The 17,732-nt window shown below is 51.8% G+C and overlaps 1 protein-coding gene across 1 annotated transcript in view; it reads left to right on the top strand.

Moving 5' to 3' along the window:
* The window catches only part of CDH22 (cadherin 22), a 56,211-nt gene that overhangs the window by 13,306 nt on the left and 25,173 nt on the right, over window positions 1–17,732 (top strand). The window contains exons 2-4 of the mRNA XM_015882098.3: window positions 7,416–8,373; window positions 12,035–12,329; window positions 15,897–16,016. Of these exons, the coding sequence (XP_015737584.2) occupies window positions 8,149–8,373; window positions 12,035–12,329; window positions 15,897–16,016 (640 nt within the window). The 5' untranslated portion in view covers window positions 7,416–8,148. The remainder of the gene's footprint in view (window positions 1–7,415; window positions 8,374–12,034; window positions 12,330–15,896; window positions 16,017–17,732) is intronic.

Here is a 17,732-nt window from a genome sequence, read left to right as displayed (position 1 = left end):
CAGTATGTGCCAGGGGAGGTGCAGGTTGGATGTCAAGAAGAATTTCTTCTCAGAAAGAGCGGTGATGCATTGAAACGGGCTACCCAGGGAGTGGTGGGGTCCCCATCCCTGGGGGTGCTTAAGGAAAGGGTGGATGTGGGACTGAGGGATGTGGTTAGTGGGCAACATTGGTGGTAGGTAAGCAGTTGGACTTGGTGGCCTTTGGAAGTCTTTTCCAACTCTAATGGTTCTGTGATTCTCCCTCTGCCAAAGAAGCTGGTGTGTCCTAGCAGACAGCTTGCCTATGTGAGGGGAAAACCAGCCGTGCCCTGTCCTATCTGGGTGCACCAGTGCCTTGTTCTGCTTTTTGTTAGCGCTTCAGGCAATTTGTCAGCTTCACAGGAAAGAGCAACCAGGAGCTATCGGAGCTGTGTCCAACAGGTGGGCAGCGTGGGTGCTTGCAGGTGCTGTGCTGAATGGGGAGGACGGGTCTGGGTGTACACAGCAATCCTCACTGGGGCTGTGGTTTCTCCCATCTAACTTTTGGCATTCAGTGCAGGGATGTGTGTGCTCAGCTGGGACGGCAGTCTGTCCAGGTGCACTGCTTGTCCAGCTGGGCAGTGCTGCTGCTGGCTGCTCACCTATGGGGTGCTGGGGGGGCACAGTGCAGCCAGCTGAGCTCTGCTCCAGGCACGGAGCCACTCTGCTTTCTTCTCCTTCTGGCTTGGAGTTGGTTCCTTTCAGACGTGGGCAGAGATTGTGTATGTAGTCAGGGCGGCGGGAAGCTGCCTTTGCTTTCACCTCCTCTGAGTTTGTTTTTAAAGGCAAATTAAAAGTATTGTATTCACGTAGACAAGGCATGAAAATTCCGTTTTGGAAAAGAATTGCTGCAGAGCGAAACCGTTCTGGCTGTAAAAGCCTCTTCCCTAAGGCGGACTTTGAGATTTTCTTTGCAATTAAAATTTCTTTGAAACTTGGACCAAAGATGATTTGGAGGAAAAGAAAAATAGGAAGGAAAAAAATAAAATAAAAAAAAATCCTGAACTTTGAAAATACGTTTTTCCAAACGCTGCTTGTGTGAGAGCTTGAACAAATAACTCTTCCTCCCAGTGTGTCTGATAGCAGACAGTGGCTGCTGAGCATGAGAAGCCAAGAGGTTGTGAATAGCTTCTGCTCTGACAGTTGCTGCACTCTTTTATTGGAATTTCTCAAGGCGGCATCAAAGGGGACAATAATTAAACTGAACTTAAAAAGGAGGGAGAAAATGGGTGCTTAGTCACACGGCCCAGCACTGTTCATGTAGAAATTCCTTTAGGAAAACAACTTCACCTGAGCTGTGTGTGTGCAGGTTCCCCTCAGAAGAAAGGCAGAGGCTCAGGACAGAAGATGTGCAGAAAGGCACCTTGCCAAACCACATTGCCTGCATTTGGGATCAGTTCATCTGCTTTACAAAGGCCTTTCACTGCGTAAGTGAAAAGGCTTCTCTGGTTTTGAATCCCTTGGCCACTTATCTCCGGCATTTTTACGCACATTTATGCTGTGTGCCACCCAGATCAATATCTCCTGCCTTTTCTCTATTACTTGATTGGTAAAATGCATTGAGATTCTGGAAAGGGCACCAGAGTAGAGTGCGCCTCATGCATGAATGTATTCCAGCAGAGGGATGCTATGGGGCATTCCTGAGCTTGCACTGCTGACAGCCTCTCTAGCCTGCTGTTGCTTTCTGTGGCACCATTCAGACATATAATGTCCAGATTTATTTCATCAGAACATTGGACCTTGAATGGGATCTGGTATGGAATGGGGACTTGCAGTGCAGTGGCTATGACCATGGCCACTCTCAGTGTGGTTTGGCATCCCCCACCTTTGCTCTCACCTGTGATGATGCTCCTTATGGACTTTGAAATGCAAGTCATATATTCCAGCCAAAGGCACTTGCTCATTGTGGCAGTGGTACAGTAGTGGTACAGAGGGAATGGTGGTCCCCATTGTGCTCAATGTGCAGAGCACTTGTTCCTTATAGGGCTGAAGCTGGTGAGTGCCCTGGCTGTGTTACTGTCCAGCCCACAGAGATGCTCTTAAAATACCTCTTAGAAGCCAGGGAGAAACCATGGGAAGATGTGAGCATGTGGGTGCTTGGGCCTGGCACAGTGGTTACAGTTGGTGTTGCACTGAGGTGAATTGTCAGAGGTAGTATGTGGGATGCTGGTATGGGAGGTCCTTGCCTTTGGCCTGCTCTGGAGTTGGCACTATCTCATATCTGGTGAGGTTACTTCTTTCTTCCTTCTTCTCTGGATTTTGAGAAGTTCATAAAAGGAAAAAAAAAAAAAAAAAAAAACCAAAAAAACAAAACCCAGAAAAACACTATTTGCCTCATTTTGTCTTACAATATCCAGTAGAGAAAGCGAGCTCCAGAGAGCCTGAGTTCATATCTTAGCCGTAGGCCTAGAGATTATGAACCTTCTTAAAGCTTTGCAGCAAGCTTGCCGTTCTTGTGTTGCCTCCATATTCCAGACAGCAGTGTTAGCTGGTCCTGTGTCCCAGGAAGGGGAGCATTAAGTGGCTTTGTATCCTGTTTAACAGGAGGAGCTGTGGTTACATGGCATGTGCGGAGCTGCAGGCAGTACGAGACAAGAATCTGATGGTAAATAACTGCAGACTTTTTGCTGCTCCGTCTCCCAGAGAAGTGTGGCTGGCCCGGCATGCTGCCTGCTTGTGCTCAGGGATGCTGCCTCGCTCTGAGCTGGCACAAAGTGTGGTCCTCAGAGCTGCTGTGCTGCTGCTTGCACATGGCCTCAGCTATTCTCTTGTGACTGAGGCAGCTGGTGAGTGTAGGTGGTGCTGGGCCCCATGTTGGGCTCCTGTTCTCTGTTGTCATTGCTGCACGCAAGAGATGGCAGAGCTGTCCCACCGAGCTCCTGGGTAAGGACACATTTGTGCAGAGAGTGGAGAGCTCTGCATGTTGCTGGAGGTTTGCCCGTTGTTGGACAGGACTTCCAACCATGCTCTACTGCTGCTGCAGTGCTGTTGCATGTCTGGCTGTGCACTGGGAACCCTGCAGGAGCCTTTGTCTCTGCTGTCCTGAGCTGTCTCCGGGGGCTGCAGCTCTGCCTGCCAGGAGCAGCACTGTGAGCTGTGTCTGTGCTCTGTGTCCATATGCAGCCGCCTCTTGGTGCACCTTCCAATGCTCTTCTCTCTCCCGTGTAGCAGCTATGTAGTGCCAAAGCTAATCAAGCCCCATGGGTTGAGGCTGAGCTGTGCTTGCTGACCGGCTGCCTTCCTGCTGGAGCTGTTGCTGTCTGTTGTCCTTTGGGTTGGGAAGAGACAGAAGAAGGCTTAGGCTGTAGAGAGCTCCTGCCCTGTGCCTGGCAACTCTGCCTTCCAAGGGTGGAATGAGCAATGTCTGCCCATGCAGTGGAGCTGCAGCTGTGGCACAGCAGGTGCAGTGCTGATGCAGTGGGTGATGCTTTGCTGTGGGGGGTAAGGAGCAGAGTGCTGCTGGTTACACATTAGTCTGGCAGAGAGTTGGGGGGAAGGGAGACTTTCCTGCCTTGTTGCATCCTTTGTAGCTGATTGTCAGCTGTGTGTTTTCTGCTGATCATAAGGGCTCATCTCAGGGGTGGTGCTGGTGTGTCAGTCCTTCTGACATGGCTGTGGGCAACAGCAGTGCTTGGAGCTCCTTGTGTGTTTACCTGGTGCTGGCTGGGTTGGCACACTCTGCTCTGGTGTGGCACTGCTGCAGAGCTGTGATGGAGCAGGCGGTGCTGCCTCTGCCTGTTGTTGTCTGTCCATGCCTTCCCCCTCCCCTGCCTGCTTTCCTTTGCACCGGGCTGCATTTGTAAAATGAAATAAATATTGACACGGACGGGATGCTATTCAATTTGTCCTGATCACTGGGCTGCGGTGAGTCCTGACAGAGCAGAGTGTAAAACATAAGCTCAGGATGTAATTTCTACTGTCAACATGATGTACAGTACGGCTGTGCCAAATATACACCGACAAACGGCACAAGCTCTTGCAGGGAGGAGAGGGGGAGCTGTGCTGATAATTGGGAAGTGGGGATGACGGAGCATCAATAGGAGAGGGGGCATGTTGGGGTGATGTGAGAATCTGCCTGGCAGAGCAGGACCTGGGCACAAAGCCACGTGAGTGCATGTACTTCTGTGCATCTGCAGGCTGCTTGGGGTGCTGTGCTGGGGCTGAGTGGCTGCAGAAAGTAGCAGCTCCCACTTTGCTGTTTGTGGCAGGAAGGAGAGGTACCTCCAGCTTTGTGGAGGCAGTGGTACAGGTTGCCCAGAGATGAGGTGGATGCCCTGTCTGCGCAGGCACTCAGGGCCAAGCTGGAGGGGTGTCCCTGATGACTGCAGGGGGGTTGGACCAGATGCCCTTTAAGGGTCCTTTCCAGTTCAAACCATTTTATGACTCTGCAATGTGGGGCTCTCAGGTACTTTGCCCCTGGAAGAGCTCTGTGGTGTGACAGCCAGAAGGAAAAATGTGCATTGACACAATGCTGGCCGTAGGCATGGCCTGGAGCTGTGACAGAAGAGGAAAAGATGAAAAATTTTCGGTAGGGTGTGAAAATCTTGTCTGTGGCAATGAACCTTGTCAGAGATGTGGCTCTGGGTATGTACTCTTAGGTGGCTCTGGGTACCAAGATCATAGGATCACAGAATGGCTGAGGTTGGATGGGACCTTGAAGATCACACGGTTTCAATCCCTGTCATGAACTGGTTGCCCCACCACCACATCAGGCTGCCCAGGGCTCCATCTAACCTGGCCTTTAATGCCTCCAGGGATGGGACATTCCATCCAGGTCTGGAGCTCACAGTGGGGTGAGTCGAATCTGGGACCTGAGTGTCTGGGAGGTGCACTGGGACTGGGATGTGCTCTGCTATCACCTGCAAACAGCTCAGCCGAACGGAGCTGAACTTTGTCAGTGTGAGACAGCCACCAGCAAACCACAGTAGTTCAGGCATAGCTGTAAGATGAGAAATCTGTTAAATGTAAAACACAGCATAATGGCTGGGACTCGGAGCACAGTGTTGTGGTTCCCACAGCAACGGCAGCCCAGCCCATGCGCGCCCAGCGGGACTCTCCTCGTTGAGCCAGAGCTGCTCTACGGAGTGCTCAGATGCAACAGGGCTGAGCAAGTTGCCTTGGGAACTGTGGGCCAGCTCTGCCAGAGCCGTGCTGGCCCATTGCAGCATCTCCTACCCTTGCATATTTTGCCTTGCTTCAGTGTGTGCATTTAGCTTGTTCTTTCACTGCTTTGTTGATGCTGTTTTGGATTTAGTTGCTCAGGAGGTCTTCAGAACTGTTATGTCTGTAGTGCTATTGCTGCCTGGTAAGGCTTCTGCAGGGCATTAAGAATCACACCATGCAGCCTGAATGGCCTCAGGGCATGGGGGGAGATGGCTGCAGCTGGTGATGGCCTCTCCCCAACGCTCTGCTTATGTGGCAGTCCTTGAGAACATGTACATACGCTGTAGTTCTGCTTCAAGCAGCTCTGTTGATCAGGTACAGTCTGTTTGTAAGAGGATTCTGGGCACATCTGGAGGCACTGCCTGCAGAGTAGCAAGAGGAGAGATGCTGGATTGGGTGTTCTTCCCATGCATATTGCATGTACCGGGTGCCGACCTGAAGCTGTTGCTCTGGCACAACTTCGGTCTGCTGACATCTCTCATTGTCGGGGGAACTCACTCAAAAATAGCTGCGGATTTCCCAGGTATGAGGAATTGGAGAGATGCTGTTTGTGGCAGCGACACTTTGTGTCTTGTTATTTGTATCTCCTCTGTATCCACGCAGGAATGATAGAAACAGATTTGTACGCACCCTGTTACTTTGTCAATCTCTGTTCTTGAATCCTGCTGCAGGTGGGGCAGCTCCTTCACATCCGTGTTTGGCCCACGAAGGGAGCAGTTGCTTTATGCTGTCAGACTCTTATTGGTGGGAGGGAACAAGTCAGCCCATCACCCATCCACAGATCATCCTACTCCCCTGGATGTAGTCTGCCTTGTAAAATGCTTCGTGGTGTTTGTTTATAGGGATTCCTGCCCTTTACGTTGGCAGGAATAACCTGACCTCGTGGGGCAACGGCTGCGAGAGGGAGCTCTGCCATCTCTGCCGACCTTATGGGGCCACTGTGAATATGTCTGAATAACAAACAGGCTGGCAGGGCAGAGAGGCAGAGAGGAATGTTAGTGCTTCTGCACCGTGGCTCCTAACAAAAAGATACACTGGGGACTCTGTGCTTCTTGGAGCGTGAAGTGCACAGGGCTTGCACGTGGGAGAGCTGATATGTGCATGTGTGCACGGAATATGGCATGTGTACATTGAGGGAAACCTGGCACGTGTAGACCCAAATGAGGCACAAATATGGATAGAGAGGAGTGATGGCTTGAGGACTCTGAGCTGTGTGTGTGAAATATGAGTGAGCCCTTGTGTGCAAATGTGTTTGTATGCATTGCCTGACACACTGTGCACGAACCAGGAGTAGGCAGCGCTGAATGATGCCTGGCACTTCCTTGGGTCAGCAGCTCTGTGCTTCTCAGTGCTTGTCTGGACAGGGAACTGTAGAACTGACCATGTGCCTCCTTGGATGCTGTAGGGAACCTGCTCTGTAGGTGCAGTCACAGTAGGGAAATGGCAAGAGCAAGGAACAGCTATGGTGATATTTGCTGGCTGCCCCTTCTCTAGGCTGCTTGGGCTGTTTGGAGTCCTGCAGGGGGCTGTGCAGGGCATGGGTCCAGGCAGCTGCTCAGTGCCCTTCCCTGGGGAGCAGATAGCAATACCTGGAGCCTCGCATGTGTGGTCCAGGATGGATCCCCCTTTCTGTCCATCTACGTTCCCTCTGCTATTTAGAGAAACAGATGGCAAGAGATTAACTCCTCCAACCAGTGAAGATGAGCATGTTTCGTGCCTGGCGGGTGTTGAGGAGCTCTGGTGGAAGCTCAGGGTGTTGGTGGAGGGAGGGATGGGTGCTGCATGCCTATCCCTGACCCTTATCAAGCTCGCTCTCTCACTGAGTGCTCTTGTTTTTTATCCTTACCACCTCATTTATGGCTTGAAGCTTACTCCAGAGGTTTTTCTTTTTTCTTTCTGTTTTTTTTCTTTTCTTTCTTTTTTTTTTTTTTTTTTTTTTCTAAATTGGCTTTAACATCATCCAGCTGATGAATCCTTGAACAGCTGCCTTTCTCCAAACCCACTGGCAGAGAAATGAGGTGCCAGGAGCACAGGGCTGGTGGCAGGGGCTGGAGAGCCAGCAGCTCCCACTGGCAGGGCTCTGCCAGCTTCCCTCCAGCAGGACCGGTGGGGTTGGGCACTGCAGTGGGACACCCAAGGTGGGGAGGGGGGGGAGGTACCAACTGAGGGCACAGGGGCAGCGGGAGGCATGGAGCCCCACTCTTGCAAAAGCACTGACACTTGGCCTTTTCCAGGCTCCCAGAGTTGCTGCTGGCTGCCCTACACCTTTCTGCATGAGCTGGCAGAGGATGGAAGTGACTGGCGTCGGCTGGGCCAAGGATCCTTCACCAGGTGCTGGGATATCACCCCTCTGAAGACAGGATTTACAAATGGGCTCATGAGCAGCGTGTGCAACACAGAACCCTGTGCTGCTGGACCCCTCATGCAGTGCTGCGGGACTGCCATGGGACAAACAGAGGCTGCCTGCAGCACCTCATCCACTTAAATCCTCTGTGAACCTTTCCATGGAGAAGCTGTGCTGTGCTCCCTGCGGATGCTGGTCCGGGGCAGCGGTGTGTTGTGTGTGGCTTTGGAACTGTCTGCCTGCAGGGAGGGCACCAAGCTATTTGTGACCCCGCTCTCGGGCACGGCTGTTGCAGCTGATCCCAGAGCCGTGCAACCTGTCCCCAGGGACAAATGCAAGCTGCCAGACTCTTCTCTGGAGATGCAGGAGCCTCCTGCAAGGCACCAGCACTGAATGCTCTTGAGCTAGCAGCAGGCGGCCCAGGACACCTGTAGTTGCAGACAAGACCGCAGCCAGCTGGAACAGGAGGTGTCCAGCTGCAGGATGTAGCATGCTGCAGGGATGGACACACTGCAGTGACCAGTGAGTCCCACGCTGCCAGTGTTGACTTTACTCCTCCTCTTCCCATAAAGATGCCAGTTGCCTGTCCGAAATCTGCAGCTCATGCGGCCTCCTAGAGTGCGATGGCAAAGGGTCTGCAGGGCTGCTGCTGGACCATGCTGTTGCTGCTCTGTGCCATCCAGGAGCTGGGGGCCTGGGCCATGCACACCACGGCGGAGGGTCCTGGCCTGGGGCAGCCGGGGGATCCCACACTGCTGGCCAGCGGGCGAGTGAAGCGCGGCTGGGTCTGGAACCAGTTCTTTGTGGTGGAGGAGTACACGGGCACGGAGCCACTGTACGTGGGGAAGGTAAGGCAACCCTGTGTCTCCCTGGGGCTGGCCAAGCCTGTGCAGAGCAGGGTGTGATGTAGCATTGCTGAGCCTGGTGAGGTGAACTGGCAATGCTAGAGCAGTAGCCAGGGCATGGACTGGAATGACAGGAGCCTGGCTCTACAAACAGCACAGCTCAGGATGGTCAGTTCCTTGTCCTGTAGCCATCTCAGCATGGGGATGGTGTGCTGGCTGTGTTTCCTCACCCCTCCCCAGGGCTCCCTAGTGGTCCTGGAAGGACTGTGCTGTTGGATCTGTGAGCTGCAGCTGTTTCTATGCTAATCATCTGAGCAGACCGAGGCTGGCAGTGGGGATGCCCTACTGTGGCCATGGCATGGAAATCCTGGGGCCAGGATGAGGTTAGTGTGGGGCTGAGGCCTTGGTGTCCTGTGGTCATCTGCCTTGGGGTTGCTGTGCTTTGTCCTCAGAGCTGTTCAGAGGGTGCCCCATGGTTCCCAGGAGCATGAAGGATGTCATCTGTGCTCTGATGAAAGAGCAGCACTGGCTGCTGGGCCCAGCCCAGAGTAGAGCTGCTCCTATGGGGGCATGGGCTCTCCCCAAAGGAAAACACCCAAGCAAGAGCTCCTGCAGCAGGGCTGTCTGATGGCTTTGGCTGTCAGGTTATGAGTCTGGAGGAGGCTCGAAAATGGGCTTTTTGGCTGGAGGCCAGGTGGAATTTCAGCCATGATTTGTGTCCATTTCAGCAGACACTCGAAAGCCGCACTCCTCCGCCGTGACGCTCGATGCGGTTACAGTTAATTCACAGCTCCCCTGGGAGGTGACTCGAAGCATCAGGCCCTGTCAAACTCCAGAGGTAGCCTAGCAACGGCCTCATCTCCAAAATGAACCCAGGAACCTAAAACTAACCCATTTTACAGCCCCTTTCACATCATTCAATGCATCACTCGTCCTGCTTAGAACGAGCAGCCGGGCTGTGCTGGGAACAATTCCCTTTTGGTGATGCTCCCTGGGGCCAAAAGCAGCCAGAGCCCAGAGATGGGAGACACCGATGCCCACTGATAAGGCTGTGCTGGGGTCTCACAGTGCCCATGGGATGCTCCCTCCATGGATGCTCCTCGCACACCTTTGTGTGCTCTTCCAAAGGCCGATCCCATTTCCCTGAAATCTGGGTTCTCCAGCTAATCCTTCCTCTGAACTGTAATTTCCCCCGAGGCTGCTGTCAGTTTGATGTGGATTTCTTTGTTTTATTATTATTTTTTTTTTAAATAGAATTATGGGGTCAGCACTAGTTACAAACTTCTGCGTGTGGACAGATCTATTTTAGATAGAGGAGAGGATTAAAGGGGGAAAAAAGCAGATTTAATTAAGTTGCTAATATTTAAAGAAAATTGATGAACTCGGGCTTTATGAGTTGGAGCAAACAAAGTGCGCCTTTATTACGGGCTAGTTTTTATTTGATTTTCTTTCTTTTCCAGCCCCAGAGTCATTTTTTATTTGTGTATCTGTGCTTTCTGTTTAATCGCTTTTAATAAGGAATGTGCACCTCTGTTCACATTTAATTTCGATTTAATTATTAGCAAGTAATTAATGGCTCTGTGAAATTCCTGGGTTTGGTTCTTCAGGATGAGGGAACTGTTTTCCCATAGAACAAATGGGAGCAATGGGACACATGGGTGCACCGGTGGCTGTGGCATTGCTGTCTCTGCACTGAGCATAGGGGGGACCCCCAAGAGGGTGCCCATGACACACAGTACAGCCCAGAGCTCCCAGGAGAGGTGCAGCGGTGCTGTGGGATCTGCTCTGCTGCATTCCCCCTGATGTCTGTAGTCAGTTTTCCAGCCCTCCCCCATTAGTTGTTGTTTAGCCAAGCAGCACAGATTTAGGTCTTTTAATCTTCCCTTGTAAATCAATCTGTATGGCCCCTTGAGCCCGAGCTCCATTTTTCTTCCTTGCTCTCCTGTTTGCGGGGATGCTGGTGTCTGCTCCAAGCAGTCAGCAGTGAGCAAATATGTAAAGAGGATGTGCTGGGAGCTCAGCATGGTGCTGGGTGGTTGATCTCTGCCCTAATTATTAATCACCAGCCTGGTGTTCAGCAGGAAAGCTCAGCTTTCTGCTACCTGCACTGAGCAGAACAGGTGCAACTTTGTCAGATAAGGCTCAATTGCTAACAGGGTGTAATAATGAACTTCAGGGATATTAATAACATGGAGGGGTTGATGAATGCCCCAAAGCTGAGGGGTGTGTGGGGATCTAGGAAAGGATGCTCTGTGCACCAGCCCTGAGGGTGCTCTGATCCCCATGGAGGTGTGGTTGGAAGTTGTGGGGTTCCCCTTGGTGCTGTGGGACCCCCACTGGCAATGGAAGACACCTATTGGTGCTGTGGGATCCCCATTGGCAGTGGAAGTTCCCTACTGGCAATGTGGGACTCCCATTGACACTACAGGGCTCACAGCCATGCTTTAAGCAAAGGTCTGAGTGCTGGGGGTGCCTGGGGAGCTCCTTCAGGTAAGAAGCAATACAGTAATGTATGAAATGCATTGAGTTGTCCAACGTGCAGGCACCTCACTCATGAAATAAATATAGAAACTGTATCTAACAAGACAAATATAATGAAGGCATCATAAAAAAAAAAAAAAAAAAAAAAAAACGAGAGAAAAGAAAAAAGAGGCAGCTCTGGTATAAATTCTTGCTGGTAGAGCTGTGTGTCTGAAAGGTGGATTATAGAACTGCAGTTTGGAAGATTGAATGGCCCATAAACATTTTCATATTTCATTAGCCGATTAATGGGCAGCTTTTTTTCTTCTTCTCCTTTTTTTTCTTTTTTTCTTTTTTTTTCTTCTTTTTTTGAGTTGGTGGGAGAACTTTGCTGATTCTAAGCAGAAATTGCAGGGAGCAAATGAAGACGACTGATGAAACCTTGCAGGTCCCTGTCCTGTTATGGATTGTCCCAATTAACGCCCGTGCTGCTCTCTGTCAAGATGCATTCTGCCTGTCCAGTTACTGTTAATAGATTTCTCATAAGTGGCTAGATTGTAAAAACCTCATAACTCAGCTTAATGCCACCAATAAAATTATCTCTGGACGTCTGGCCTGGATTCCAGTCAGCTCCTGGTCCAGGAGGAGCTTCTGTTTACCCTTTCTTTTCCTAATTTCAAACGTTGTCTTAATTAGAAAATGAAACGGAGACTGGCTACAAAAAGCACCTTCCCCAGGGTCTGTTTTTCATTCAGCACAGCCCGTCTCGCCTCATTTCACTGCAGGCTTTGCCCAAAAGCAATGTCTGGCAGCATCAGCTCTGCCATGAGGCTCCCCAACCCCAACCTGAGCTGCATTCCTACCCTGTTTGCTGCACAGCCTGGGAGAAATGGCCTTGTGTTGCATCCTGAGTCCCTGCCATGGGGTAACCTCTTTTTAGGGGGCTGATGGTGAGTTCTCCTTCCCATACATCTCCTGGCCTCGCCATGGCAAGGTCTGTCACTTGGTCTGTGGTGTGGGTGGGTACCGGCAGTGTTTGGGTCCTGCTGAGCTCACAGTGGCAGAAGCAGAACTGATGGTGCTGTGTGTTGTGCCCTCCCATGTGCAGCATCCCCTGTGCTCTGTGTTCTGGTGGTGGCAGAGGGGAGCAGACACAGGGCTCCTCATCCCAACCTGCTCCTACCCTCTGCTCTTTCCCTGGCAGATCCATTCGGACTCGGATGAGGGGGACGGCTCCATCAAGTACACCATCTCTGGGGAGGGTGCGGGAACCATCTTCCTCATCGATGAGATCACAGGTGACATCCACGCCACCGAACGCCTGGACCGGGAGCAGAAAACCTTCTACACACTGCGGGCTCAGGCCCGTGACAGGCAGACTGACCAGCTGCTGGAACCCGAGTCTGAGTTCATCATCAAGGTGCAGGACATCAACGACAGTGAGCCACGCTTCCTGGAGGGACCCTACATCGGCAGCGTGGCTGAGCTGTCCCCCATTGGTAGGTGTCCTGATGGGTGAGAATCCTCCAATTCTGCCACTAAACCCTGAGCCTGCCATACCCCACAAACCAGGCTGCAAATCACAAGGATTCCCACTGAGAGCAGAGCTGAGAAGCCGAGAGGGACAAATAAATAAGGTAGCTTAAGGAAAAACAAGTGAATAAATCCTCTGAGCTGATTGCCAGCCTGTGGCTGGGCGCTCAGCCCCAGCCCTAAGCTGTGCCCTGGGGATGGGCCAGGGAGATGCCAGATGCCCTGGTTTTGTTCAGCCCTCAGATCCTGGGTGCTGTGGGCAGGGGTAGGAATGAGCCCTTAGGAGCCAAGGAGCCCATGGCTACCTGTGCTCTGGATTATCCCAAGGTCCTGCTGTGCCTCAGCAGCTGCTCTTGCTGTCTCCCCCTGCGCTCAGAGCCCTGTGACTGCCTCTCCGTCCCCTTCAACACCCCTGGGCAGTGATGCTGCACCCTCTTGCCCACTTTCTGGCTTCTCTCCAGCATTGCTGAAGTCAGGGAATTCATGTCCAATGTAATAGAGGTGGTTTTCTCCACACTACCGCTGGCCTGCTCCCCCAGCTCCCCACTGACTGTCAGCTTGGTGCTGTGCTCAGCTGTAGGTGGGATGTGTGCCATGAGCATCCATCATCAGGGATGGCAGCAGGGCAGTGAGCTGCACTCCCCTGAGTGCTGGGAGGGACACGGGGAGAGGATGCAGCACTGCTTGAGCTGGGGGTGGCTGTAGATGTGCAGGAGCTGCTGCTTGGGTGACTGTTGGTGGATGGGGAGCAGACACTCCTGAAGCACCCCGGGCTCTCCATCCTCTTCCATTTACCTGCACTAATCCTCTTCTGAGTCAGATGGTGACCCCTTGAACCGCAGCCATGTGCTCCTGGCGCAATGAAAGGCAGCATGAGAGCAGGAGGCATCCCGTTCCCAAGGGGAAGAAATAAATTAATCTATTTTGCTTGAACTACTTTTAAAAAGCAAAGAATCCTCAGCTCTGAGTATTAGACAAGGATCCCAATTCTTTAAAAAACGCTAACAATTACGGAGCTGCCTGATCACAGACTGATGTGAACAAGACATATCAAAGGAGACAGTTTCTATGCGAAATTGGAGATCAGAGCAAGAAAGAATCACGGTTTCACAACATGAAAGGAGGCGATTCCTGCAAATTAAAATACTCAGAAGTTAAAAGTAAAGAGAAGTGCTGTGAACGGCGTGGGATGTGCTTCCAAGCTGCATGCTCAGAGCAGGGGGAGCTGGAGCCGAGAGCTTATTGGGCTGAAGTCCGTCTGCCTGTGGTAGCCTCCGAGCCCTCTGCAGCCTGGTCAGCCCAGGAGGTGGAAGGGCTCCTTCTCAGCAGCCCAGCGAACAAGCAGGGATTGCTTCACACAGCACCTTCTTATGGTGCTGCTGCAAGTTCTTCCACTGGGCATGGAGCTGCACAGAACATGCCTTGCTGCTGTTCTGTGTGTGAATGAAGGCATCCCCCTGTAGTGGCCAAGCAGGGTCAGGAAGGCTGGGTGGCTGGAATTGGCTGTGACATCAAGATCAAAGGCTGGAGACCTGCTGGCAGTGCTTGTCCATTGCTCCGTTTCCCTGGATGACCTGTGTCCCTAATTCAGCTGCATTCTGCTAGGATGAGTCAGCCCCAGGGAGCAGGGCTGCTCTTCATCTCAGGTGTGGTTTGCAGGGAGCTGCTTTTCATTTCCCACCTCTGCCACTCTGCAGCCCAACCTGAGAAGTGAAGGGTGACCCCTTCTTGCTCTCCTGGACCTCCCTGGGGCTCATGCTGAAGGCTGGCCATGTGGGTGGCTTTGCTCTTACCAGCAGCAGCAATCAGCTGCAGCTCCCTGCCAGAAGCACAGTCCCAGCTCCCAGAGGTGGGTCCCTTCCTGGAGCATAAAGAGAAGTAAAACAAATACGGTCAGATCCGCTCTGTGACAGCAGGAACAGATCAAAGGACATTATTTGCATAATGAAGGAGTACTAATTGGGAGGGAAAGTCATTTGACTTCCCGGTGCCTAAGAGGGAATAACGAATAATGAGGGAATTGCACAAACTCCTGTGCAGCACCTGGGAGCGCTCACATTGGCCCCATGTTCTGTTCCTGCACAGAGCTCAGCCCTGAGGCTGCATCCCCTGCTGGGCACCCCCCCCCCCTGCCCAGTGCCCATCACCCCCCAAAGGACTGAGCTGAGCCAAGTCAGTCTTGAAGGAGCTGCAGAGGAGGTAGGATGGACCCAACTGACTGCTGGGGAGCGGCAGGAGTTTCACCTTGTAGCAGGAGATGCTAAAATTAGCTGTGTTCTCCATGAGCTCCCTGGGGTCTGCTTAACAGCTGTCTGCCGCACACAGGTATGAGCCCAAATCCATACTGCCTCCTGCAAGACATCTCTGCTGCACAGAGCGGGTGGCGTAGCCCAGAGCTGGCTTTTGGGCTGGGTAGAAAGCATGGTGGTAAATGTGGATGCTTCCATCAGAACAGCTCTCCTCCGTCGATGCATTTTGCTTTCATTTCTCTGTGTAGCGCCAAGATTAGAGATGATTTGGCTGTGCAGACAGGAACTCGGGGTCAAACCCTGGCTCCATCACAAAGCTGGCTGAATGCAAAACTGATTACTGTGAAGAGAAATTGTTTAATCTCCACACTAGAAGCAGAGGAAAAGACTTTGTTTAACGTGCAGCCAGAACACTTGCAGGCAGTCTGATGGGTTTTTCTTAATAGAAAATGCTCAAAACGCTTTTGTGCATCTGGCAGAGGCTGGGGCAGCAAGTGAGCGTGTGCTGAGGATTGCACTGCCCTGCAAGCTGTGAATGGTATTGCTGGTAGAATCAGGGTTTCCCTTGATTCCAGGCCTCCAGGTCACTCAGATGGAACTGCTGCCCCCTGGCATCCATCCAGGGTGCATGGCTCTGCAGGATGAGGTGCTTACCACAGGGTTAGAAATCTGGTATCATATGGAGAGCACTGCTGTGGGTAGTGCTGTGCCTGGAGAGCAGGGTTGGGTGCTGCTGGAGGTGGACCCTCACAGATATCCTTCCTGAGGGCTGTCTGTAGGTGAGATTAGCAGCTTCTTCCTCATTTCAGTCGCCTTTGAGGACCTCAGATTCTTTGTTCCCAAGGCCATTCTCATGTCCTGGGTCCCGCTTCTGTCAAATTGAACATGATGTCAAATTAAAGCCATCTCAGGGACAGCTGGAGTGAAGCACCCAGTTTAGTGAGACAGCGTTGGAAATCAATAACTTAATTGCAGACATTTGATGGACTTTTATCCAATTTATGGTCCTTCTGCCCTGCTACGTGTGGAGCATGACGACACAGTTCAGTGCCTGGCTCTGGGCAGGCAATAGCTCTTCCTCCCCTGCAGCTACCCTAAAATGTGAGATGACTGCTGGGAGCAAAGCTACTTGCTGATCTGGTGAGCACGTCCTGCCCTAAGGTGGCCCATGTTCCCATCCACCTCTCACTCTGTGGGACAAGAGGGGCAGTATTACTGGATGTCTTCTGATCACGCTCTAAGAAATCCACATCTCTTCAGTTTTTGTTCTCATCCCTGCTGCAGGCACCTCTGTGATGCAGGTGATGGCCTCTGATGCTGATGACCCCACATATGGGAGCAGTGCCCGTATCGTCTACAGCGTGTTGGAGGGCGAGCAGCACTTCACAGTGGACAGCAAAACAGGTGAGCAGCACCCAGGGAGCTGCAGGGAGCCTCACCCTGGGGGTTCAATGCATGTCTGCACTGTGAGCAGCTGGCTGAGCATTGGTATGGGCAGCAGTGATGGGGGGAAACTGCAGCTACAACTGCACCACCCCCTTCCCAGCCTGCACCAACCGCAGAGCGAGTCCACCCGTGGGCATGTAAAAGCTGGGAAAGGTTTAAATACTACCAGAGGGGCCTTACCAAAGGCCACGTTGTTATCGCCGGGGTTTTGATTAAAGGTAACACTTCAAATTAAGGAGCGGTTTATAAATGCTCTATTAATATTTAATGAAAGAACAGTAGAAGCTGCTCCGTTCCTTAATAACTTATAATAGAGCCCATTGTAAAATGCATCTCTAATAAATCCCTAGCAGATGATGCTCTGACATACTGGTTAGAGTAGACCATAACCAGGAGATGTTGGGGTATATATTCTCCTTGCCTCCCAGGAGTGTGACTCTCATTACCCTTAATGGGAACCTTGCAAGCTTTCTAAGGAGGGAAGACACTCAAATGCTAATAAGAGATATTTAAGGTACAAAGCATGCAGTAAAGAACCTTCAGTTTAATGAAAAATTGTCAAAAGATGAGAGCACCAAGCAGCTGCAGCTCCGTTTTGAAAGCTGGGCTGCAAAGTGCCCCCACCCTGGCTGCCTTCTCTCCCACATCATCTTGGTTTTCCTTTTATTTGTGAGGAGACAACGAGCTAAACACTGAGAACTCAAGTGTGTGTGGGATCCTGCTAGTCTGAGACAGCTTTGTGTGAGTGGAGGCTGAGAATGGGGCTGCTGGAATGGAGAGGGACCACTGGGAGCAAAATGCACAAGCCGGGACGTGCAGAGGCTCAGCTCCCTGCAACAACATTAATGCTGCAGTATTAAGGCATAAAGTAAAATGCGCCCTGTGGGACTGTGGTGAGAATTAATGTCACTCCAGGAGTCCAAGCTTCTGGATTCCTTGACTTTTTGTGTCTTAACTCTCAAGCTGGCTGTTCATACACTGGCTGTTTCATACACCGGCAGGGTTGATTTACGGTTCTGCCTGCGATTCATAAGAGCAAAACTGCTGACAGCCTGCAGCAGCCATCCTCAGCTCTATGGCAGTGCAGCCCTGTGCCCCTCTGCCAGCAGTGCCATGTGTGGCTGTGCTGCTGGAGGAGGCAGGGGCAGGGCTGGCTGTGCTGAGCAGGGAGCGATCTCTGCGTCTGCCTTTGGCACCAGCCAGGAGCTGGATCATCCTTCTGGTGAACCCCATCCTGCTCCCTCTCTGAACCTGGAAAGGTTTTATTGCTCCAATGGGAGTCCTGCCCTGCCCGCTATGGGTGGCCAGGCTTCTTCCCTGAGCATAAGATTTAATTATCCGTAGCAGAAGCATCACTCTTCAAAGCCACCATTGTTATTAATGGCCATAAAAAGAACCATAAAAACCTGGAATGTTACATTTCTCATAATATACGATAATGAAGAGCAATTTGTTTTCCCTGTTTGGTTTCGACCTCCTTCTCCACCTTTCCTTGCAGTTCCACACACACCTGTGCTCCCTCATGCCCTGCTTAAGGCAATGCTGCTGGCACCGCTGCCTGGGTAGCTATGGGTGATCCAGGGGACAGGGAGCAACCAGCCCACAGCAGGGGGTTGGAGCTGGGTGGTCTTTAAACTCCAACCTAAGCCATTCTATGACTCTTTCCAGCTCCAC

This window comes from Coturnix japonica, chromosome 19, assembly GCF_054131305.1.
Source record: "Coturnix japonica strain WE chromosome 19, WE-NBRP24, whole genome shotgun sequence".
Taxonomy (NCBI): Eukaryota; Metazoa; Chordata; class Aves; order Galliformes; family Phasianidae; genus Coturnix; species Coturnix japonica.
Note: the sequence above shows the minus strand (reverse complement) of the source record. Positions and strands in the feature narration are given on the sequence as shown.